Source organism: Diabrotica virgifera, chromosome 7 (assembly GCF_917563875.1).
Source record: "Diabrotica virgifera virgifera chromosome 7, PGI_DIABVI_V3a".
Lineage (NCBI taxonomy): Eukaryota > Metazoa > Arthropoda > Insecta > Coleoptera > Chrysomelidae > Diabrotica > Diabrotica virgifera.
The window spans coordinates 205138450-205156191 of NC_065449.1; the positions used below are offsets into that span (position 1 = coordinate 205138450).

At 34.4% G+C, this 17742-nt stretch overlaps 1 protein-coding gene across 2 annotated transcripts in view; it reads left to right on the forward strand.

The window, feature by feature from the left end:
• The window catches only part of LOC114339668 (CCR4-NOT transcription complex subunit 6-like), a 243199-nt gene extending 225721 nt beyond the window's left edge, over positions 1 to 17478 (forward strand). For both annotated transcript variants that reach the window (XM_050657232.1, XM_050657233.1), the window contains exon 9: positions 3492 to 17478. In XM_050657232.1, coding sequence (XP_050513189.1) covers positions 3492 to 3666 — 175 coding nt within the window. In that variant the 3' untranslated portion in view covers positions 3667 to 17478. The remainder of the gene's footprint in view (positions 1 to 3491) is intronic.
• The last annotated feature ends 264 nt before the right edge of the window (positions 17479 to 17742 follow it).

The window sequence follows — 17742 nt, forward strand, 5'->3', positions numbered from 1 at the left end:
ATGCAGAGGAAGCAGGCTTAGTAGAGCTTCCATAGCTGCTGTTGGAGTGGCACACATGGCACCAGTTATCTCCATGCACGCAAGTCTTTTCACCTTGCTGAGTTTGGCTTTTGCAGCTGTTTGAAATTTTTTTCTTGAACTCCACCAGATCGGCAGAAAAAGCTCCTGTTATTTTCTATTATTTCGTTAAACTCCACCCAGACGACTCTTGCTCTTAATAAAAGCCAGCAATATTCTTACAGGAAGTACTTCTTCGTCTTCTTCTTTTTGTATAGACATGACTCTGTCTGTTTTTTCAATGTGCCTCTAGTAAGTTGTCGTTCCATCGTTTTCGTGGTCTTCCCACTGATCGTCTTCCTATTGGGGAACCGTCTCTCGTTGTCCTGACTACCCTATTTGTTGTCATTCGGCTATGTGGTCATTCCATTCTATTCTTCTGTTTCTTACCCAGTTATTAATGTTATCCACCTTGCATCTCCGCCGTGTATCTGTACTTCTAGCTCTGTCCCATAGAGTCTTACCATCGATTTTTCGAAAGGTTTTCATCTCGGCTGTTTCGAGCAATCTTTTTGTCCTCTCTGTGTCGAGTCATGTTTCTGCCGCGTATGTCATTATTGGTCTGATCACTGTTTTGTAAATTCTGCCTTTCATTTCTTTTCCTATATTTTCATTTCTCCATATTGTGTCATTCAGGCAACCTGCGGCTCTGTTTGCTCTATTCACTTGATCTTCCACTTCTGTTTCGAGCCTTCCGTAGCTAGATAGTGTGAGGCCTAGGTATTTCTCCATCACTTGTTCTATTATCTGACCTTCCAGCTCCAATTTACATCTTATTGGATCTGCAGTTATAACTATGCATTTTGTCTTTTTTAAGGAAATTAACATGTTAAATTTTCTGGCGATTATGTTGAATTGGTGCAGCATACGTTGTAAATCATCTTCACTTTGAGAGATTAGTATTGCATCGTCCGCATAGCAGATTATTTTAAGTTGTTGTTTTTTAATACAGGAAGTACTTAATGTTGTTAAATTCTTAAGTACTTACGCTGGTTCAATACTTGTTTTACCGGTGTTTACCAGCATCATGTCACTAAGCATTTCACAATAAAAAAAGGACATATATGGCAGTTTCTTCCATCATTTCGCATTTCCAACATTATGATTCATTCACCTTATCCATTTTGGTATTTCTGCAGTTGACAGTATCATCATATCTATGTATTTCAGACTTCTATATTCTGAAGAGATCCAGTAAACTAGACGAAAGCCTCATGTCAGTATTGCTGATGATGATTTTCGTCATATAGGTTTGCTCCTCTAGAGCCCTTCATTTGTCGTTATGACATTTTCTCGTCCAATTTTGAATTTATTCTTGCTGCATCTTTGGTGATGCTGCTGAGTGGTTCTAGACGTTCAAATATACTTATGTTGTTGTAGTTTATTCTTGGATTTGACACTTTGAGCATTATGTATACATATAATGGGTGGAAAGCATAAAACGTAGTATTTGCTAATGCTTCAAGTATGTACTACATTTTTGAAGTTTGGACTAAACTTACAAAGCATTTACTTTCCTCCGTAGCATATGCTACTATTTACCAGATACATAGAAGAATGTACTACGCTTTTGAAGTATTTGCTAGTTTCGTAGTATTTGCTTCAGTTTAAGTGAAGTTGGTGGATGGGCGACTTCGGCGTAGGTGTTTTGTTGTTACAACACGGCAGCATTTATGAATGTGCGTTGCAGATAAATCTACAAACTAGGAAGAAGATACTTACTTTTTTGGGGTCACTCTTTTATCAAATAAAATTTAATGTAACTCTTATGTCGCTTCGGAATCCGAGTCATTTTTACTCATGTACGTAAAAATGTGAATTCACAAATCACAAGCACATGGAAAACTAGTTCCATCACGATTGGTGTAATGCAGACACGGCTGGCGCTACGCTTAGTAGTAGATACTTCAGGTCAGTAGTAGGTACTTCTGTTGTGTAGTATGTTCTTCTCAACAAAAGCACATACGTTTATGTAAAAGAAAATGCTACAAAGTAGATACTATTTGCTGAAGCAATAGCATCTACTACGTTTTATGCATTCCACCCATTGCCAATGTTACGACTGTTTTCTAGTGTTTTGAATTTCGTTTCTTACAGTATCTTTCATGATGCCTCGCAATGGGTCTGGCCATTCGAAGATTCCTCTAAATCTTTGGATTCTCAGTGAATCTGGTAGTGCATTCATTTGGATTTTCATGCCTTGGCGTCCATCCGGCATCCGGCATGTAATAATTGATCTGCTGATAAGCCATTCCATTGACGAAGGTTTCGGAGCCATGAATATTTCTTCCGACCAATTCCTCTTTTAGGAACCTAGTAATGTAGGTACCTAGGAATATTAATTTTTATTTTTAAATTAGCAGCTTTATCATATTGTCTGAATACACTTCCACAGTTCACGGCGTTAAAGCCATGGATATGCTTAACTATCTGACTCACAGCTTGCTTAAATCTTCTTCAGCGCCGTTCTTCCAGCGATTACGAGATCTTTCTCAAGGTCACCTGTCTCCTCGAATTTCTCAGACGTATTCTATCGCATTATTAGCATTCTTTTCATGTGTGTTGCCCATCTTAACCCCGTTGCTTTGTTCTCAGCTACAAGGTCAGGTTCCCTAAATATAATGATCACTTACTTGGGTTGTTACTTCTTATACTGAATGGATCCGTAGACCCATCTTAAAATCCGTCTATATCTCTCACTCCTTCTCCCAGATCTTGTATTATTTGGTAAAATTTCCTTATTTATGTACTAAGGAACCTACGTTAAAAATATTTTATTTATTACAGGAAAATACCTACTCTTAGCTGCTATTTTTGCCTCTATTTGTTCTTCGACTGAACTGTTAGCGCGTATTTCAACGCCATACTCTCATCAGTTCTTTTAATGACAATATTATAACCTTCCTCCAAAACGGTTATAGTGCTTTCTCGGAGGTTTGTCATCAGCATAAATAAAATATTGAACTAGCCTGGCTTACACCAAACTTATCAGTTTATTCATTACTTGTCAGTTTATCCAAACTTATCCATTATAAGATTGAAAATGTGGACAGAAAGGACAGAGAGGATTCTTCCCTGCCTCTTTCCAATTTTAGTACGGATCTTGCATCCTTCTATGTATTTACTTTTGGACTTTTAGATAACACTTTTGGGTATCTGCTCGTATTACCTTATTATTTTATAATTTTCTTAACACATTGCAGAAATCTGTCAATTTGTTTATAATTTTTTCATTTGGTAAATTTAATAAATTGTTAATTTTATGCCACTACATACATTTTTAAATAACATATTAACATCTATTTTCTCCTGCTAATTTTGTAAATATTATCTTTTATTATTATTTTAACAAATTTTTTGAAGATATTCTACGTTATCTATTCGACTATAAGATATTTCCACGAAATTATTCGTTTTTCAAACATTTTTTCCAGATATCAACACATATCCAAAGATGTCAGACTGCCATCTAACAAATTCGCAGTCAAACAAAAGTATAAGACAGAAACTTTCAAACCATCTCTGCCGTCCCAAAAAATCCCAAGTCCTGTTGTCGACTTGGATAGTAGACATAAAAGCTTTACAAACAGTTCAAAGACTTTTTCTTGAGAGTCGCCGCTGTGAGATTTGTTGTGTTTTAGTTCATAAGTCTGAGGGTTTTTAGTAAAATGACTAAAACAATTTTAGGTATATATATTTTTGTACTAATGCGGTTACTGATGCGACTGTCAGACCAAGATCACTATCAATATATCAATGTTTGTGTATTTTCTCGATTTGAAAATACTGTGGGTCTAAATTTTATAATTAATTATGTATTGTATATATTCTTACTATATGTCTAAGCCAATTCATTTGGCTGATTTGGTCGTGTAGAAGGACCATTCTCTATACATTTTTCATTCATACACAAAACCTAAGTAAAATATATTTAATTTACTATTCTAATTGGGAAATAAGCCACAATTTAACTTAAAAAATGATTTTATTGACGTTTCTACTTCCACATGGGAGGTCGTTATCTAAGTACAAAATATTAATATATTTTTTTCCTAACTTTGATCCAAATCTTTATCTAAACGATTTTCACAAATTTTGTGAAATTCATTTTAATTTCAGCTTTTTTTTTTTGGAGGTCGTCTGACATATGTCTCCGATGGCACTGCAGCCTCATGGGCTTATTGTGCCAACCATCCTACCTTTTATGTCACCCAATCCACAAGCTTGGTTCCACGTACCAAATTATACATCCCTAGCATGGGTTGGGTGGCATATTTCTGCTGGACTTAATTTTGGTTGTCCATAAATAGCCTGCCTCTTGTGATCCAAAGCCTCACACTCGTACAGTACATGATATGCTGTTTCAGTTCCCCTATTGCACAGTCTGCAGTTAAGGTTCCCTTCGTACAGCCCAATTCTATTCAGGTGTCCTTTCAGGGTACAGTGACCCGTGAGAAGACCTGTAATTATGCGGAGCTGACTCCTATGTAGTTTTATTAGTTCCTCAGCTCTCCGTTTTGAGGGTTCCCTTATTAAGGGCCTCCCGTGTCGCTGACCAGGTACGTTCCCCCAGTATTCTTTGTGTTTGTTTTTGACCCATTCCCTGACTTGTCCCCTAATTATTGTTTTAGGTACTCCTAGAGCAGGTTCTGGGCCAAAATATGAAGTTGATGAACCGTTCCTTGCCAGCTCATCTGCTTTCTCATTACCGTATATCCCGGTGTGTCCTGGCACCCAGAATAGAGTTACACTATTTCTTTCGGCCAGTTCTTCCAGTTCTTGCCGGCATTCCCATACCAGCCTTGACGTCACTTTCGGGCTCATTAGTGCCTTCAGTGATGCTTGGCTGTCTGTGAGTATATTGATCCGTCTATTTTCATAGGCCCTCAAGTTGTTCATTGTGACACACTGCAGAATTGCGTACATTTCCGCTTGAAACACAGTTGTGTACGTTCCTAGTGAGAAATTGAGTCCTACATTCTCTGTTTCACTAAAAATACCGGCTACAGTGCCTTCATCGGTTTTTGATCCGTCCGTATACCAGATCGTTCCCCTGATTTTGCTACTGATGCTGTTCGACTCCCTTCGGTCATTGATTTCTATTCCGAAGTTCCTATTAAATGTGTATTTTGGTACCATGTGGTCAGTGTATGTATCAGATATACTTACCCCACCTTGGTTCCAAATCTGATTATGCCCAAGGTTCTCGTATTTATCCCTTGGTTTTCCTTGCAGCCTGTATGCTCCCATCCTCGCTTCCCCTTTGATAAATATATCAAGAGGGGGTAGGTCTAACAGGGTTTCCAGTGCCGCCGTCGGTGTTGTTTTTATTGCTCCCGTTATTCCCAAGCATGCAAGTCTTTGTATCCTGCTTATCTTGTTTATAGCGGTTCTTTGCTGCATCTTTGTCCACCATACCAAGGATGCATATGTTATCATGGGTCTCACTATCGTTGTATATGTCCAGTGCGCCATTTTCGGACAGAGTCCCCATGTTTTTCCATGTATGCGTCTGGTCAGCATTAATGTCGCCTCCGCTCTTTTAATTACTCTTTCAAGCTGTCGGTTCAAGGTAAGTTCTGGGTCCAGTATAACCCCTAGATACTTTACCTCATTAGATAGCTCCAATTGTTCACCATTAAGGATCAGAGGCCCTCAGAGGAATTTCAGCTTACTATAATATAAACCACTGTTACCAGTATTTTAAGATGTCTTTATTACCTCGTATCTTATTTACCCAATAAATTGTTCTGTAGGTACAGTGATTTTCTTGCCTACTTTTGTTCTTATTCTGGACATTCATCTATGTATGTCAAATATAAGAACAAGTTTGAGAGTTTGCTTGACTGTGCAGAAGGTACATGACATCATACCAAGAAACAGGGGTACATTCTATACGCACCGTTATTTCGAATATTTTTATAGATTAAATGTTTAGGTACTCTGTGAACACAGATTCTACTAATGAAACTTGAGACGTGTAGTGAATGACGTCTATTACACATGCCGGAGATGTTTCCAAATCGAGATTTCCAAATATTTTCCTATATTTGACGAACTGTATATTTCCTGGTATTCTATTATCTGTCACATCTCTTCTATAGTCCTGTTTATGCTATTTTTTTTCTAATGTGTAATTTGCTCATTTTTTTATAGGTCTTGTAACTTGTAACATGCAGTAGGTCGTTTTTCCGTCTGTCTGTGTGTCCCAGATATTTCAGTATAGTCGGTTCGCTAAACTCGAGACACAACTGGCTAGTGATTTTAGTATGTAATTTTTTTTTGCCAATTTTGCCAAAATTGGCATAATTACTAACTATTTAGTAATTATTAACTATTTAGTAATTATTTTTTTGCCAGTTTTATCAAATTGGCAAAATTACTTACTAAAATCACTAGCCAGTTGTGTCTGAGTTTAGCGAACCGACTATATCTCATCATCATCATAAGTGGCTCGACAATCCGTTGTGGATCTTGGCCTGCTCACAAAGAAGTCGCCACTCCTGTCGATTCCTAACAACTTCCCTCCATCTTCTGACCCCTAGAATTTTTAGGTCTTCTTCAACATCATCAATCCATCTTCTTCGTGGTCGTCCTCTACTTCTTGTACCCTCTGGTTTTGAAAATGTTAATCTCTTAGTGTATTCGTGGTCTGACATCCTAACAATATGTCCAGCCCATCTAAGTCTCTGCACTTTAACGAATTTCACAATATCTGGATCGGTGTATAACTGATACAGTTCAAAGTTATATCTTCGACGCCATAGCCCATTTTCATTTACTGCCCCAAAAATCTTTCTAAGAATTGTTCTCTCAAAAATACCAAGAAGTCTTTCATCACTTTGAGATAGGGTCCACGTTTCAGCTCCATATATCAAAACCGGTCTTATTAAGGTCTTGTATATATTGAGCTTTACTGCACGTTTTATATTTTTATTTTTTAAATGTTTATGGAGACCGTGAACAGTTCTGTTTGCTATTGCTATGCGTCTTTTTATTTCATCGTTTGTCGTGTTTATTGAGTTTACTAACCGACTAATATATGCGTTTTTATAATTCTAACTATATGTTCTCTGTTCATTATGTTTCTTAATTCATATTTCATTTTTCTTCTCATTTCTCCGTTTGCCATTCCTATCTGTAATTGTTATGAGAATTTTCCTTTCGAATCTTGAGCTGATTGCAACTCTGTATATTATTTTCAGTTGTGTATTTCTGGACAAGTTCTTGTCCTTCATTAGCCTGGTATCTCCAGTAAGTTTTGTTGTCGGCTAGTACTCGCTCCTTTGCCTCTTCACTATTACTTTCAATTATTTAAATTATTGAACTCGTTCAAAAGTGAAATTTTCTATCTTGATTTCATTCGTCTTGTCATCTTCTCTTCTAGAGCAGGTTAGATAGTTTGTTTTTGCTTCGCTAATTTCTAGACCTCTTTTCCGTGCTTTATTTTCCAGGATTTTTGTTGCTTGTGTAAATATTATCGTATCTCTTCCTGTAAGAACTATGACATCTACAGTTTATGTTGAGGAGTGGCTATAGTTGAGGCTATAATTCCTTTAATCCCACTGGCCTTGACAGTTCCTTCTATTGCTATGTTAAATACTGCTTGGTTGACTGGGAATCGACTTGCCGTACTCCTGTTTCTATTGCAATAGTGTTTGTGCTATCTTCTTCTGTTGTTTCTGTCTAAACCGATTAGTTTTGCCGATATATCTTGATTTTTCATTCCATTAAATGATCTATTTCCATATTGTTGAGCTCTATGTTGTGTTCGTGGCATTTCTCGAATGTTTATTAGGTCTGGATCCCGCATACCAAAAAAAGTTTATTAATAGCAAGCTGAAAATTTCTTAATAGCTTAACGGTGTCTAGTCGGATAAACTTTGATGTAAGGGAAAACTGGAACAGGTGAAGTTTTAATTGTGAAACTGGTTACAGGTTTCGAACGTCAGACTACGAAAACGTCCCATTTATTTTGTCAGACATAAATTCCAATTGATTTGTTATTCTTCCATTAAACTCTCATGCAAAAATCAGACTTCTATTTATCACCAATATAATTATTGTCATTTGACATGTTCTACGTGTCGGACTTACTGTCGGAAAATACAGTAGAGGACTGCTAATAACGAAAAAGTGACCTCTGATCGGAGGGTGAATTTCTGAATATATAATAAAATAAGCAGGTCTTGGCGGCTGACAGTCGGATAGATAATTTCAATTTGAAATTAGTTTTAACTTTTATTGTGACATTAATTTAACGTTGTTACAAATTAGTGATTGGACAAATGTGACGAGGAACAGATAGAAACGGTTTTCGAAATAGACTAGAAGCTGCCAATAAACGTGTATACGAAGATTATTTACCAAGTAAAATATCCTTTCCTTGAAGGTTCATGGGCTTGATATTTGTACATATTGTATCTTCTTCATTTATGTACAGATCTATAGATATATATTTATATGAAAATGATCTGTGTCTGATATATCCTTTATTGCCAGCGCTCTGTCTACGATCTTATGTAATTTTTCTCTATATAACTAGATGTAATTATTTTAAAATATTTTATTAGAAAGTGATAGATACTTGTGATTTAAGAGAACCTTTTCTAATTGTGTACTCTAATCGTTCTCTTTCTAATATTGTGTATCAGTATGTCCAAAATATTCCCGAAAACTATTTGAACTGCTTTCGTGATTTTCTACTAAAAATTCAAAAACAAATTTTGGACATGCTGTATATAACAGTGTAATTTTTTAGTATTGTTTGTAAACTGCTCATAACTCGTTTATTTATATACTTATTTTTATACCAAACATAGTATCTTTTCAGAACTTGCAAATTTTATACGAACTTCAAAGATTATTATATATATGTAGGTAGGAAGGTTATATGTCTGGTGCAGGATATTAGACGATGCAGAAATTTCAAATCTATCATTTAAACTAGTTATCTTGTAAATATTGAACTTCATTATTACAGAAAATGGTGATTTCTGACTATATATTATAGGCAAACTCCATGTTATCTCTGAGCTGCGCAAACAAAGAACAGTGAGCGAGATAGCAGGAAGGCATATACATACACTTCGTGTAGAAGTTTTAGTAATTCAATTTTCAAGATGATATCTGGATTTTTTTACATATTTTGATACAGAGTGAAATTTGTTTAAAGCTTTTTATACCAATAATTTTGTATTAAAATTAAAGGATTGAAGAAATATTTACGAATATACATTAAATTAATAAACAATTTTTATTATATTTAGAAGGTGCACAGTGTTTGATGAATGGTTTCTAAATAAAAAAGCTATAGGTACCTATTGAAAATATTATAGCATTGTTTAAAAAAGAATAGTTGGTCAACGCAATGAATCAATTTGTTTGATTCTAATTGAGAGAGTCAACAGATGTCACCATCATTTCTGTCAGGGTCGCAACGTCACGCGTAACTACGATAAATCCAAAATGTATAGACACCAAGTTGGATACGACCCTATTCATAACATACCAACTCGCATACATATTAAGAAAAATAGATATATGGAAGAATAGAAATTTAATTAATGATGTCATGCTACTATACATTAAACATATAATAGCATGACATCATTAATTCAATTTCTAAAGATTGCTATGCTCTACTTTATCTATTTATTTAGATTGATTAGCAAATTCCTAATTTAATTGATTATTCAATTATTTTAGTTACTGCCTATGTAAAAACACAACTAAATTTAAATTAAATTTTCCAATCAATTTTATTCTCAGGGCTAATTTTGTATTTGATACAATACCTGTGATCTGTGGCTTCTAGTATTTCTAGTTGCTTACTTCTTCCAGGGTAGAAACAGGGAAATTGAAAACACTCAAAATCATATAAATGTAATCTATTGTTTTTATCAAATAAGCCGTGTACATATGATACAAAAAATACTAAAATTTAACTTTGTTGCAACAATCTCTAACTTAATAAATTAAACTCTAACTCTGATATCTCCTTGTTTTGACAAAATTATTTATTTAATTAATTTCTTATTTACTCATACTAAATTGAATGAATTTTACTTTTCTTTAAATTGATTTCTCAAATTTGAAATGACTAACTGCGTTAAAAAAATTGTTCAATAAACAAATAAACAAATATGGTTTTGATATAAATAAATTTTCTCCAATCCGACAAATGATTTGATTAACCTTTTGTTTCTTCACTCCCTCGTTTTCTGGATTGCGCCGTCCTTGATTCTCCCAACACGTACTCTCTGGATGTCGCGAAAAAGTCCCTCTCGTCAAAACTGCTTCCAAGAAAAACACACAGGACTTGCTCGAATTCTATTACTCAGTTTTCCTTGCTCGATATCTTGTGCACAAACGGATAATAATCAGCTACTCGTTCTAGACAAAAAAAAAGGAATCTCCCTCGGACCAGGAAAATTACTTTTCAACCGGTCGACAATTTGGTTTCAACTTGATTCTGCTCGCAAAGGCTGATCACACCACTCTACACTGATTACACACTTTTAAAAACTTATTTCTCTTCCCAATTCAGACTCCAACATTCATTATCCCTTCTGCTAATATTTTCCGTCCAATCAACAACAACCTCTCTCAAACCATTCATTTCTTAATAAACCAAATATTCCTCCACATAACTTTTCCAATTTGTCAAATTTCAAGAAATATCATAATTAGTTCTTTTCTACTTTCTACTTTTACATCTAAAAACTAATACAATTTGTTTACCAAATTAAAAACCTTCCCGGAAAGATCTTAAAAACGTTATTGTTTCGCGTCAATGCTCTGTCCACTTTCTAATCACCGAATTGTTTGTTAATATCCCGTCCATTTCGTCGAATCATTATCCCTAATGGTTTTCATTTTTCCGAAACACTTGTTTAATAGCAAAATTAAATTCTATACAATTTTGGTCATATACAGGGTGATGAAAAACTATGGTCTTGGGTCTATTGATATAAATTTAATTTTTTTTTAATTTCTTTAAAAAAAATTCTACAACAATATATTCTTCCATATACACCCATATCTCGCTTTACGGCCTAGATACGTTCCACGAAACATGGCCGCAAAGCGAAATGACGTATAACGAATCAATTATTCTAATACAAATTCATAGAAATTTAATGGGATCGGTTCTAAGTTTGTTAAATATGTGACATGGTGTATCGTTAAAAATGTATTTTATCTGCTTTATTGAGTTTATTTAAATCAAAAATACATACAAAACAAGCAAATACATTGGTATATAAAATAATAAGAGATTCCAAAAACCAACAATAATCTACAAACAAAAATGAAACAACTTCACGATACGTAAAATATGTGTATACCTGTATGCATACATATTTTTTTAAATGGCTTTCATTTGAAGACGGTGAAGAAATGTTAACCTGCAAATCACTGTCGTCATCATTTTTCGCTGGTAAGGATGGGCCAGGCTTAATTTTGTTAATTGTAATTCATTCCATGATTCACTGATGATATCAACAACATTACATGTTGTAATTTTTCCAAAATGCTTGAATTGAAGATTTATCATCGGTTTCCTTTACAAGTTTTCGGAAAGTTCGGCATAGGTAATACGCCTTAAAAGTGGCTATTACACCTTGATCCATTGGTTGGATCAGAGCGGTTGTATTTTTCGAAAGGTATTCAATCCTGACATCTTCAGATAGTTCGGATAAATTAGTAGGATGTCCTGGTGCATTATCGAAAATTAGCAAAGCCTTGTTGCTCAAGTTATTTTCTCGAAAATATTTTTTCACTTCTGTACAAAAGTGATTTTTGAACAAATCCACAAAAGTAGCTTTAGTCATCCAAGCTTTCTTGCTGGATCTCCATATAACGGGTAATTGATTTTTATTTAGTTCTTTAAGAGACCTTGGATTTTCGGACAAATATATTAGAAGTGGTTTTAGCTTAAAATCACCAGTGGAATTTGCACCAAGTAGCAAAGTTAATCGTTCTTTAGACACTTTATAACCAGGCGCAGATTTTTAGGTTTTTGAAATGTACGTGCGAACAGGCGTTTGCTTCCAATAAAGTCCTGTTTTGTCTACGTTAAACACTTGTTCAGGTTTCTAGCCACATCTTTCAATAATTCCCTTTAAAATGTTGGGATATTCCTTAGATGCGGCCTGGCGAGTGTGCATCAAGATTGCGTTTGCGCGAGAATGACAACATGGGGCCGTTATAGCGAAATATTTTAGGCCGTAAGTCGAAACCGTGCCGTAATTGAACAGGGCCGTTATAGCGAAATGCCGTATAAGAGCGGCCGTATAGCGAGGTATGGGTGTATTTATTTTTCTTAATATGTATGCGAGTTGGTGTGCTATGAATAAGGTCGTATCCAACTTGGTGTCTATGCATTTTGGATTTATCGTAGTTACGCGTGACATTGCAACCCTGACAGAAATGGTGGTGACATCTGGTGACTGTCTCTCAATTAGAATCAAACAAATTTATTCATTGCGTTGACCAACTATTCTTTTTTAAACAATGACTATAGCTAAAAATATACCTAAATGAAAAATGTAAAAAGACTTGAAACGATTATTAATGCCATGCATATTAGAAAGTTTTTGTGATGTTTCTATAATTGCTTTCGTTTTAGGATATCATCATTAAAACAACAATTATTGATGTTTTTAACATCAACAACTGTTGAAACTATGTAATTTAATGTTAATTCGTACGTTTATATCGATATTTTTCCACCTCTACTAGTTTCATATGTATTTACTTCACAATGTTTTCCATCTTTTTCGTTGTTTTGCCGGTTATTAGCGCGCTCATCACTGTATAGAGATTTTAAGTATTGTTCAAGTTGTCACAATGTTTAAACGTGTTTTTTATGTAAAATATTTTTTTAAAATATATTTCACTAAATATATTTTAATATAAATTATTTTTCCATTTGCACTTCGGAAATCATTCTCAAAATATAATTACGGTTAATTTTCATTAAAAATACAGTAGATAACATTGTGGTATTTGCTTATAAAATATATCACTATAATGCAGATTACTCGTCCTGCACCAGAAACTTTATACAAAGTGAGTTCTAGTAGAGATTATACGTGTTTTTACTTCTCTTCGACTGAGTGCGTGTGCCAATTCGAGTACCAGAACTTAGTCCACCTGAGTTTTATGTTAATTATAAAAATTGCTAGAAATCCAATGAATATATGTATGAAGAAGCAATTTGAGAGAAACTCTACAATGAACTCCCTATTTATAAAAGATTTAATATAATAAGTAAGGAGAGATACAAATTTTTATGGACGTGTAAAGATAGTGTAAGCATAGAAAAGGTTCCGATTACTGATTGTTATGTTTAGATATTAGTATTTTTGTATTAATTTTTTTTAATAAGTTCAATGGCGTATGCAAACAAATCATGATGTGCTACATAATTTTGTAACCAGTGCCAGTTATTTTATGTACTAAAGAAGGGTATTTTTTAATGAGTTAGCTGGTTAAAACTGCAATTTAAAATGAAATATTTGTAATAATACGTATATTTTGTATATTAACTCATATACAAGAATATTTCAGCGTTTGCAGTACATAAAGCTTACAATTCTTCATTTGAAATGCGTTCCTACCTAGACATTTTCCAGAGCTTTTGAAACAATCGCAGTTCAATAATATGCTGATTCTCAACGCTCACATTTCTGTTGGTAATAGTTGGACTGAATAACATATACACAACCAGACTTATAATATATGGAATCATCTGATATTTCCTAATATTTCAAGTGAATTTAAAAAACCAACATACCGACGTTTAAATTGTTTTTATTTATTAATGTTTTTTAGTAGCCAGTGTTATCACCCCTAGTCCCTGTGCTAGCTTTAATAGGCGTGGCATGCTCCTAATCAAATTGTCAACTTTTTTATGGCAGGTTATTCCATTCTTCAAAAGTAGCTTGTACTATCTATGCGATGTTTTGTGAATTATCCCGGCTAGCTCTAATTCTTTTTAAGCATATCCCATAAATGCTCTATAGGGTTAAGGTCGGGTGAGCAAGCAGGCCACTCCAGAACAGTGATATTTTTTGCTTCAAGGAAGTCTGTAGTGACTCTGCTGGTATGTGGAGGTGCATTATCATGCATGAAAATTAAATTTTCTCCCATTGCATCTCTCCAGAGCCTAACTACAGTTTCTAGAACCAAATCAACATACCGGCCAGCTGTTACAGTTGGTTGTATGGACGATAAAGGAGTTTTTTCACCGATCATCTTGCTTCCCCAGAACATGACTGTAAACAAATCTTTCTGTCTGTGAACAAGTCATTGTACAAATGTAGTTTTCGTTCTTGCTTGTTTTCCTCGCCATTAACTACACGAATTCGTCGGTCATCTGATTTTACATAAATTCGTCTGAAAATGGCACATTTGGCCAATTTCCCATGTTCCAATTTTGGTGTTGAAGACATCAATTTAGACAATCAATCTTGCGTGTCTGTGTAATCCTTAAGACGAAGTCTTTTCTTATCGTTTCAACTGAAACACTTCTAGCTTCTTTACTTGGAGCAACCCCCCACCCCACCTCCGTGGGGGTTCGTGTTTGGTGTCATTTGATAGATTTTTGAAAAATATTCAACACGTATTTTTCAGTTTTTTGATCTGATGTTCATTTCGAGAAATATTCGCTTTTTTTGTGACACTTTTATGGCCCATTTTCTTACGTACCGCTCAAATCGTCAGATTTTTTAAATACATATACATTGTTCTTCATGTACTTCACTAACCTTTTCTTAATCTGACGTTTTAGAGTTTTTCTAAGGATAGATTTTTTTTACGGACTACCCCCAACGCACGCCCCTGTATTAAGAGACCTTATATATGGTAGGGGTCATTTACATGGTACAAAGTTCCCCATGTGATTTTGTGACGCGCTCGAGTAACGCGCAAAATCCCCGCTCGGGTTCCCCTACCATAAATTTCCTTCACAGAAATTCTTCAAATTTACACATGTAAAGATTATTTTATTTATGCTCACGTGACTAACTTTATACAAAAGCGCCCCCTAATAGTCTAAGAGGCAGGGCTGAAAAATCTCTTTGAATTTACTAAAGCTAGATTATTCACAGTTGATTACTGTGATTGTGTAGAGAAACATACTGCGGTCGGTCAAGCGAAACGTAGAACAGGGGTTACTGAGAGGGTATCAAAGTTGCTTTCCTACGAAGGTAATTAAATCCATTTACTAAGGCTGAAAAGCAGTACACACATTCTACATTAAATATAAATAAAAGTTATTATTATAGTCGGTCAGCTGTATGACGGGACAGAGCCGGTCGGTCGGCCCCAGTGAATGTAGTATAGGGTTATTCACTATATTTGACCCCCTTGTAAACTGCTTTATTTACAGAATTAGAAAAAATGTAAACTACAAAAGTTATTCGATTTTTAAATTATGATTTTTTGACATATATATCGTACTAGTGACGTCATCCATTTGGGCGTGATGACGTAATCGATTATTTTTTTAAATGGGAATAGGGGTCGAGAGGTAGCTCATTTGAAAGGTTATTTAATTCCCTATTCAGTAAAATAAACATTAACATGATTAATTATACAGGGTGTCCAAAAATTTTTTTAAATTAAATTAATTGTTTAATTAATAATTCAAAAAAATTTTTGGACACCCTGTATAAATAATGATCTTAATGTTTATAGTACTGTATAGAGAATGGAATAACCTTTCAAATAAGCTAGCACACGACCCCTATTCTCATTTAAAAAAATAGTCTGTTACATCATTACGCCCAGATGGATGACGTCACTAGTACGATATATATGTCAAAAAATCGAATACCTTTTGTATTTTACATTTTTTTCTAATTCTGTAAATAAAGCAGTTTACAAGAGGGTCAAAATATAGTGGATAACCCTGTACATTCATTGGGGCCGACAGACCGGCTCTGTCCAGTCGTACAGCTGACCGACTATAATAACTTTTATTTATATTCAATTTAGAATGTGTGTACTGATTTTCAGCCTTAGTAAATGGATTTAATTACCTTCGTAGGAAAGCAACTTTGATACCCTCTCAGTAACCCCTGTTCTACGTTTCGCTTGACCGACCGCAGTATGTTTCTCTACACAATCACAGTAATCAACTGTGAAAAATTTAGCTTTAGTAAATTCAAAGTAAATTCAGCGCTGCCTCTCCGTCTATAAGAACATCAGGTGTCTCTACACACGTGAATAACAATGAAATGATCGTGGCGAGCCGTTGTTTCTTTTAAGGCGACTTTGTCCTTTGTTGTGTGATATAAGCGTTCCTAGTTCTATTTGTCCTGATACCTAGCATATGTTTTTGATACAATGCCCTGTGTTACGACTATCACTGTAGCTATGTCTATTTGAGGCACAAGACCAATAAATCTTTGCACGTCCGTTAACCCCACAAAAGGCATACTTTCGTTTTTGAAAGCAAAATTTTGTTTCTTTATGTTTGCTCAAAATTTACAACTAACGTAAAAAATCTATACCTTAACCGGCTGCGTTATCTGATTGATTTATTGGTTTGTTTATTTTCAATAAAAACCTTTATTCTTCGTAACAATAACAACAAATTTTTTCAAAAGAAATGAATATTTTTTTGAAATGGACGGTGATTCCATTTGAAAAATGAAAGTTTGTTTGAACAAGATCAGAAAAATCGTGGACTTTTGTTATTAAACTTCTTATCCTGATGGGTATACTCTCTGGTATTCTTTAGGTATCATTTTCTATGCTACAATCGGTGAGTTGAACAACTTGTCACCTATTTTATCGGTTCGATGTAATCTCATGTATTTAATCGTTACTTAAATTGTACTGTTGTCGTATCTTATTAATATAAAATCGTCCAGATGGAAAATTATTTTTCCTCTTTAAATATTTTTTTTCACGAATGTTTGCATACAGCTTCATGCCAAGCTGTATTTCCCACTTATGGTTTTCCATTTTTAAGATGATCAATTATCATAATTCATTTCATATGACAAAACATTGACACCAATCTAGGCTTCTTTGAAGTTGAAGAATCAGCTTATATCCACTGCTAGACTACAGTGGCGTTTGGTGTATATAGTCCAGGGTAATAAGCTAGAAATAGACCATGTTCGGGACACTTAAAGATCCGGGTAGCTGACTACATTTTTTAGTTATTGTAGACCTATATGAAGAAAATCTACCTGTTTCCTGCCTAGAAAATGTACTAAAAAAAGATAAAAAAATTATCTAATATAGTCAAAAATACTAATGCCAAATTTTTGAAATTTTATAGTTTATAAACATTTAGAACAACTTTAAAAATATTGTCCGTAGAAAAATCATTTTACATATTCTAAGAGTTGGTATTTTACACGAATTTTTAAAAATCAAGTATATTCAAATGGGAAATAAGCCACAATTTTACCTAAAAATGATTTTATTAACGTTTCGACGCCCAAGTCGGGTGTCGTTGTCAAAATACAAAATAATACTAAATAAACAAAAATGTTGTTCCTTAGTAAAAAATTCTTCTAATAATTTATTTAATCTGACTCATTTATATCGGCAATTCAGACACGTATTATACATTTTAAAGTAGACAACTTTAAAATGATATTGCCAATATTGATGAGTTGCGTTCCTGGGACGACTTTACTAAAAGATAGTTCATTCGAT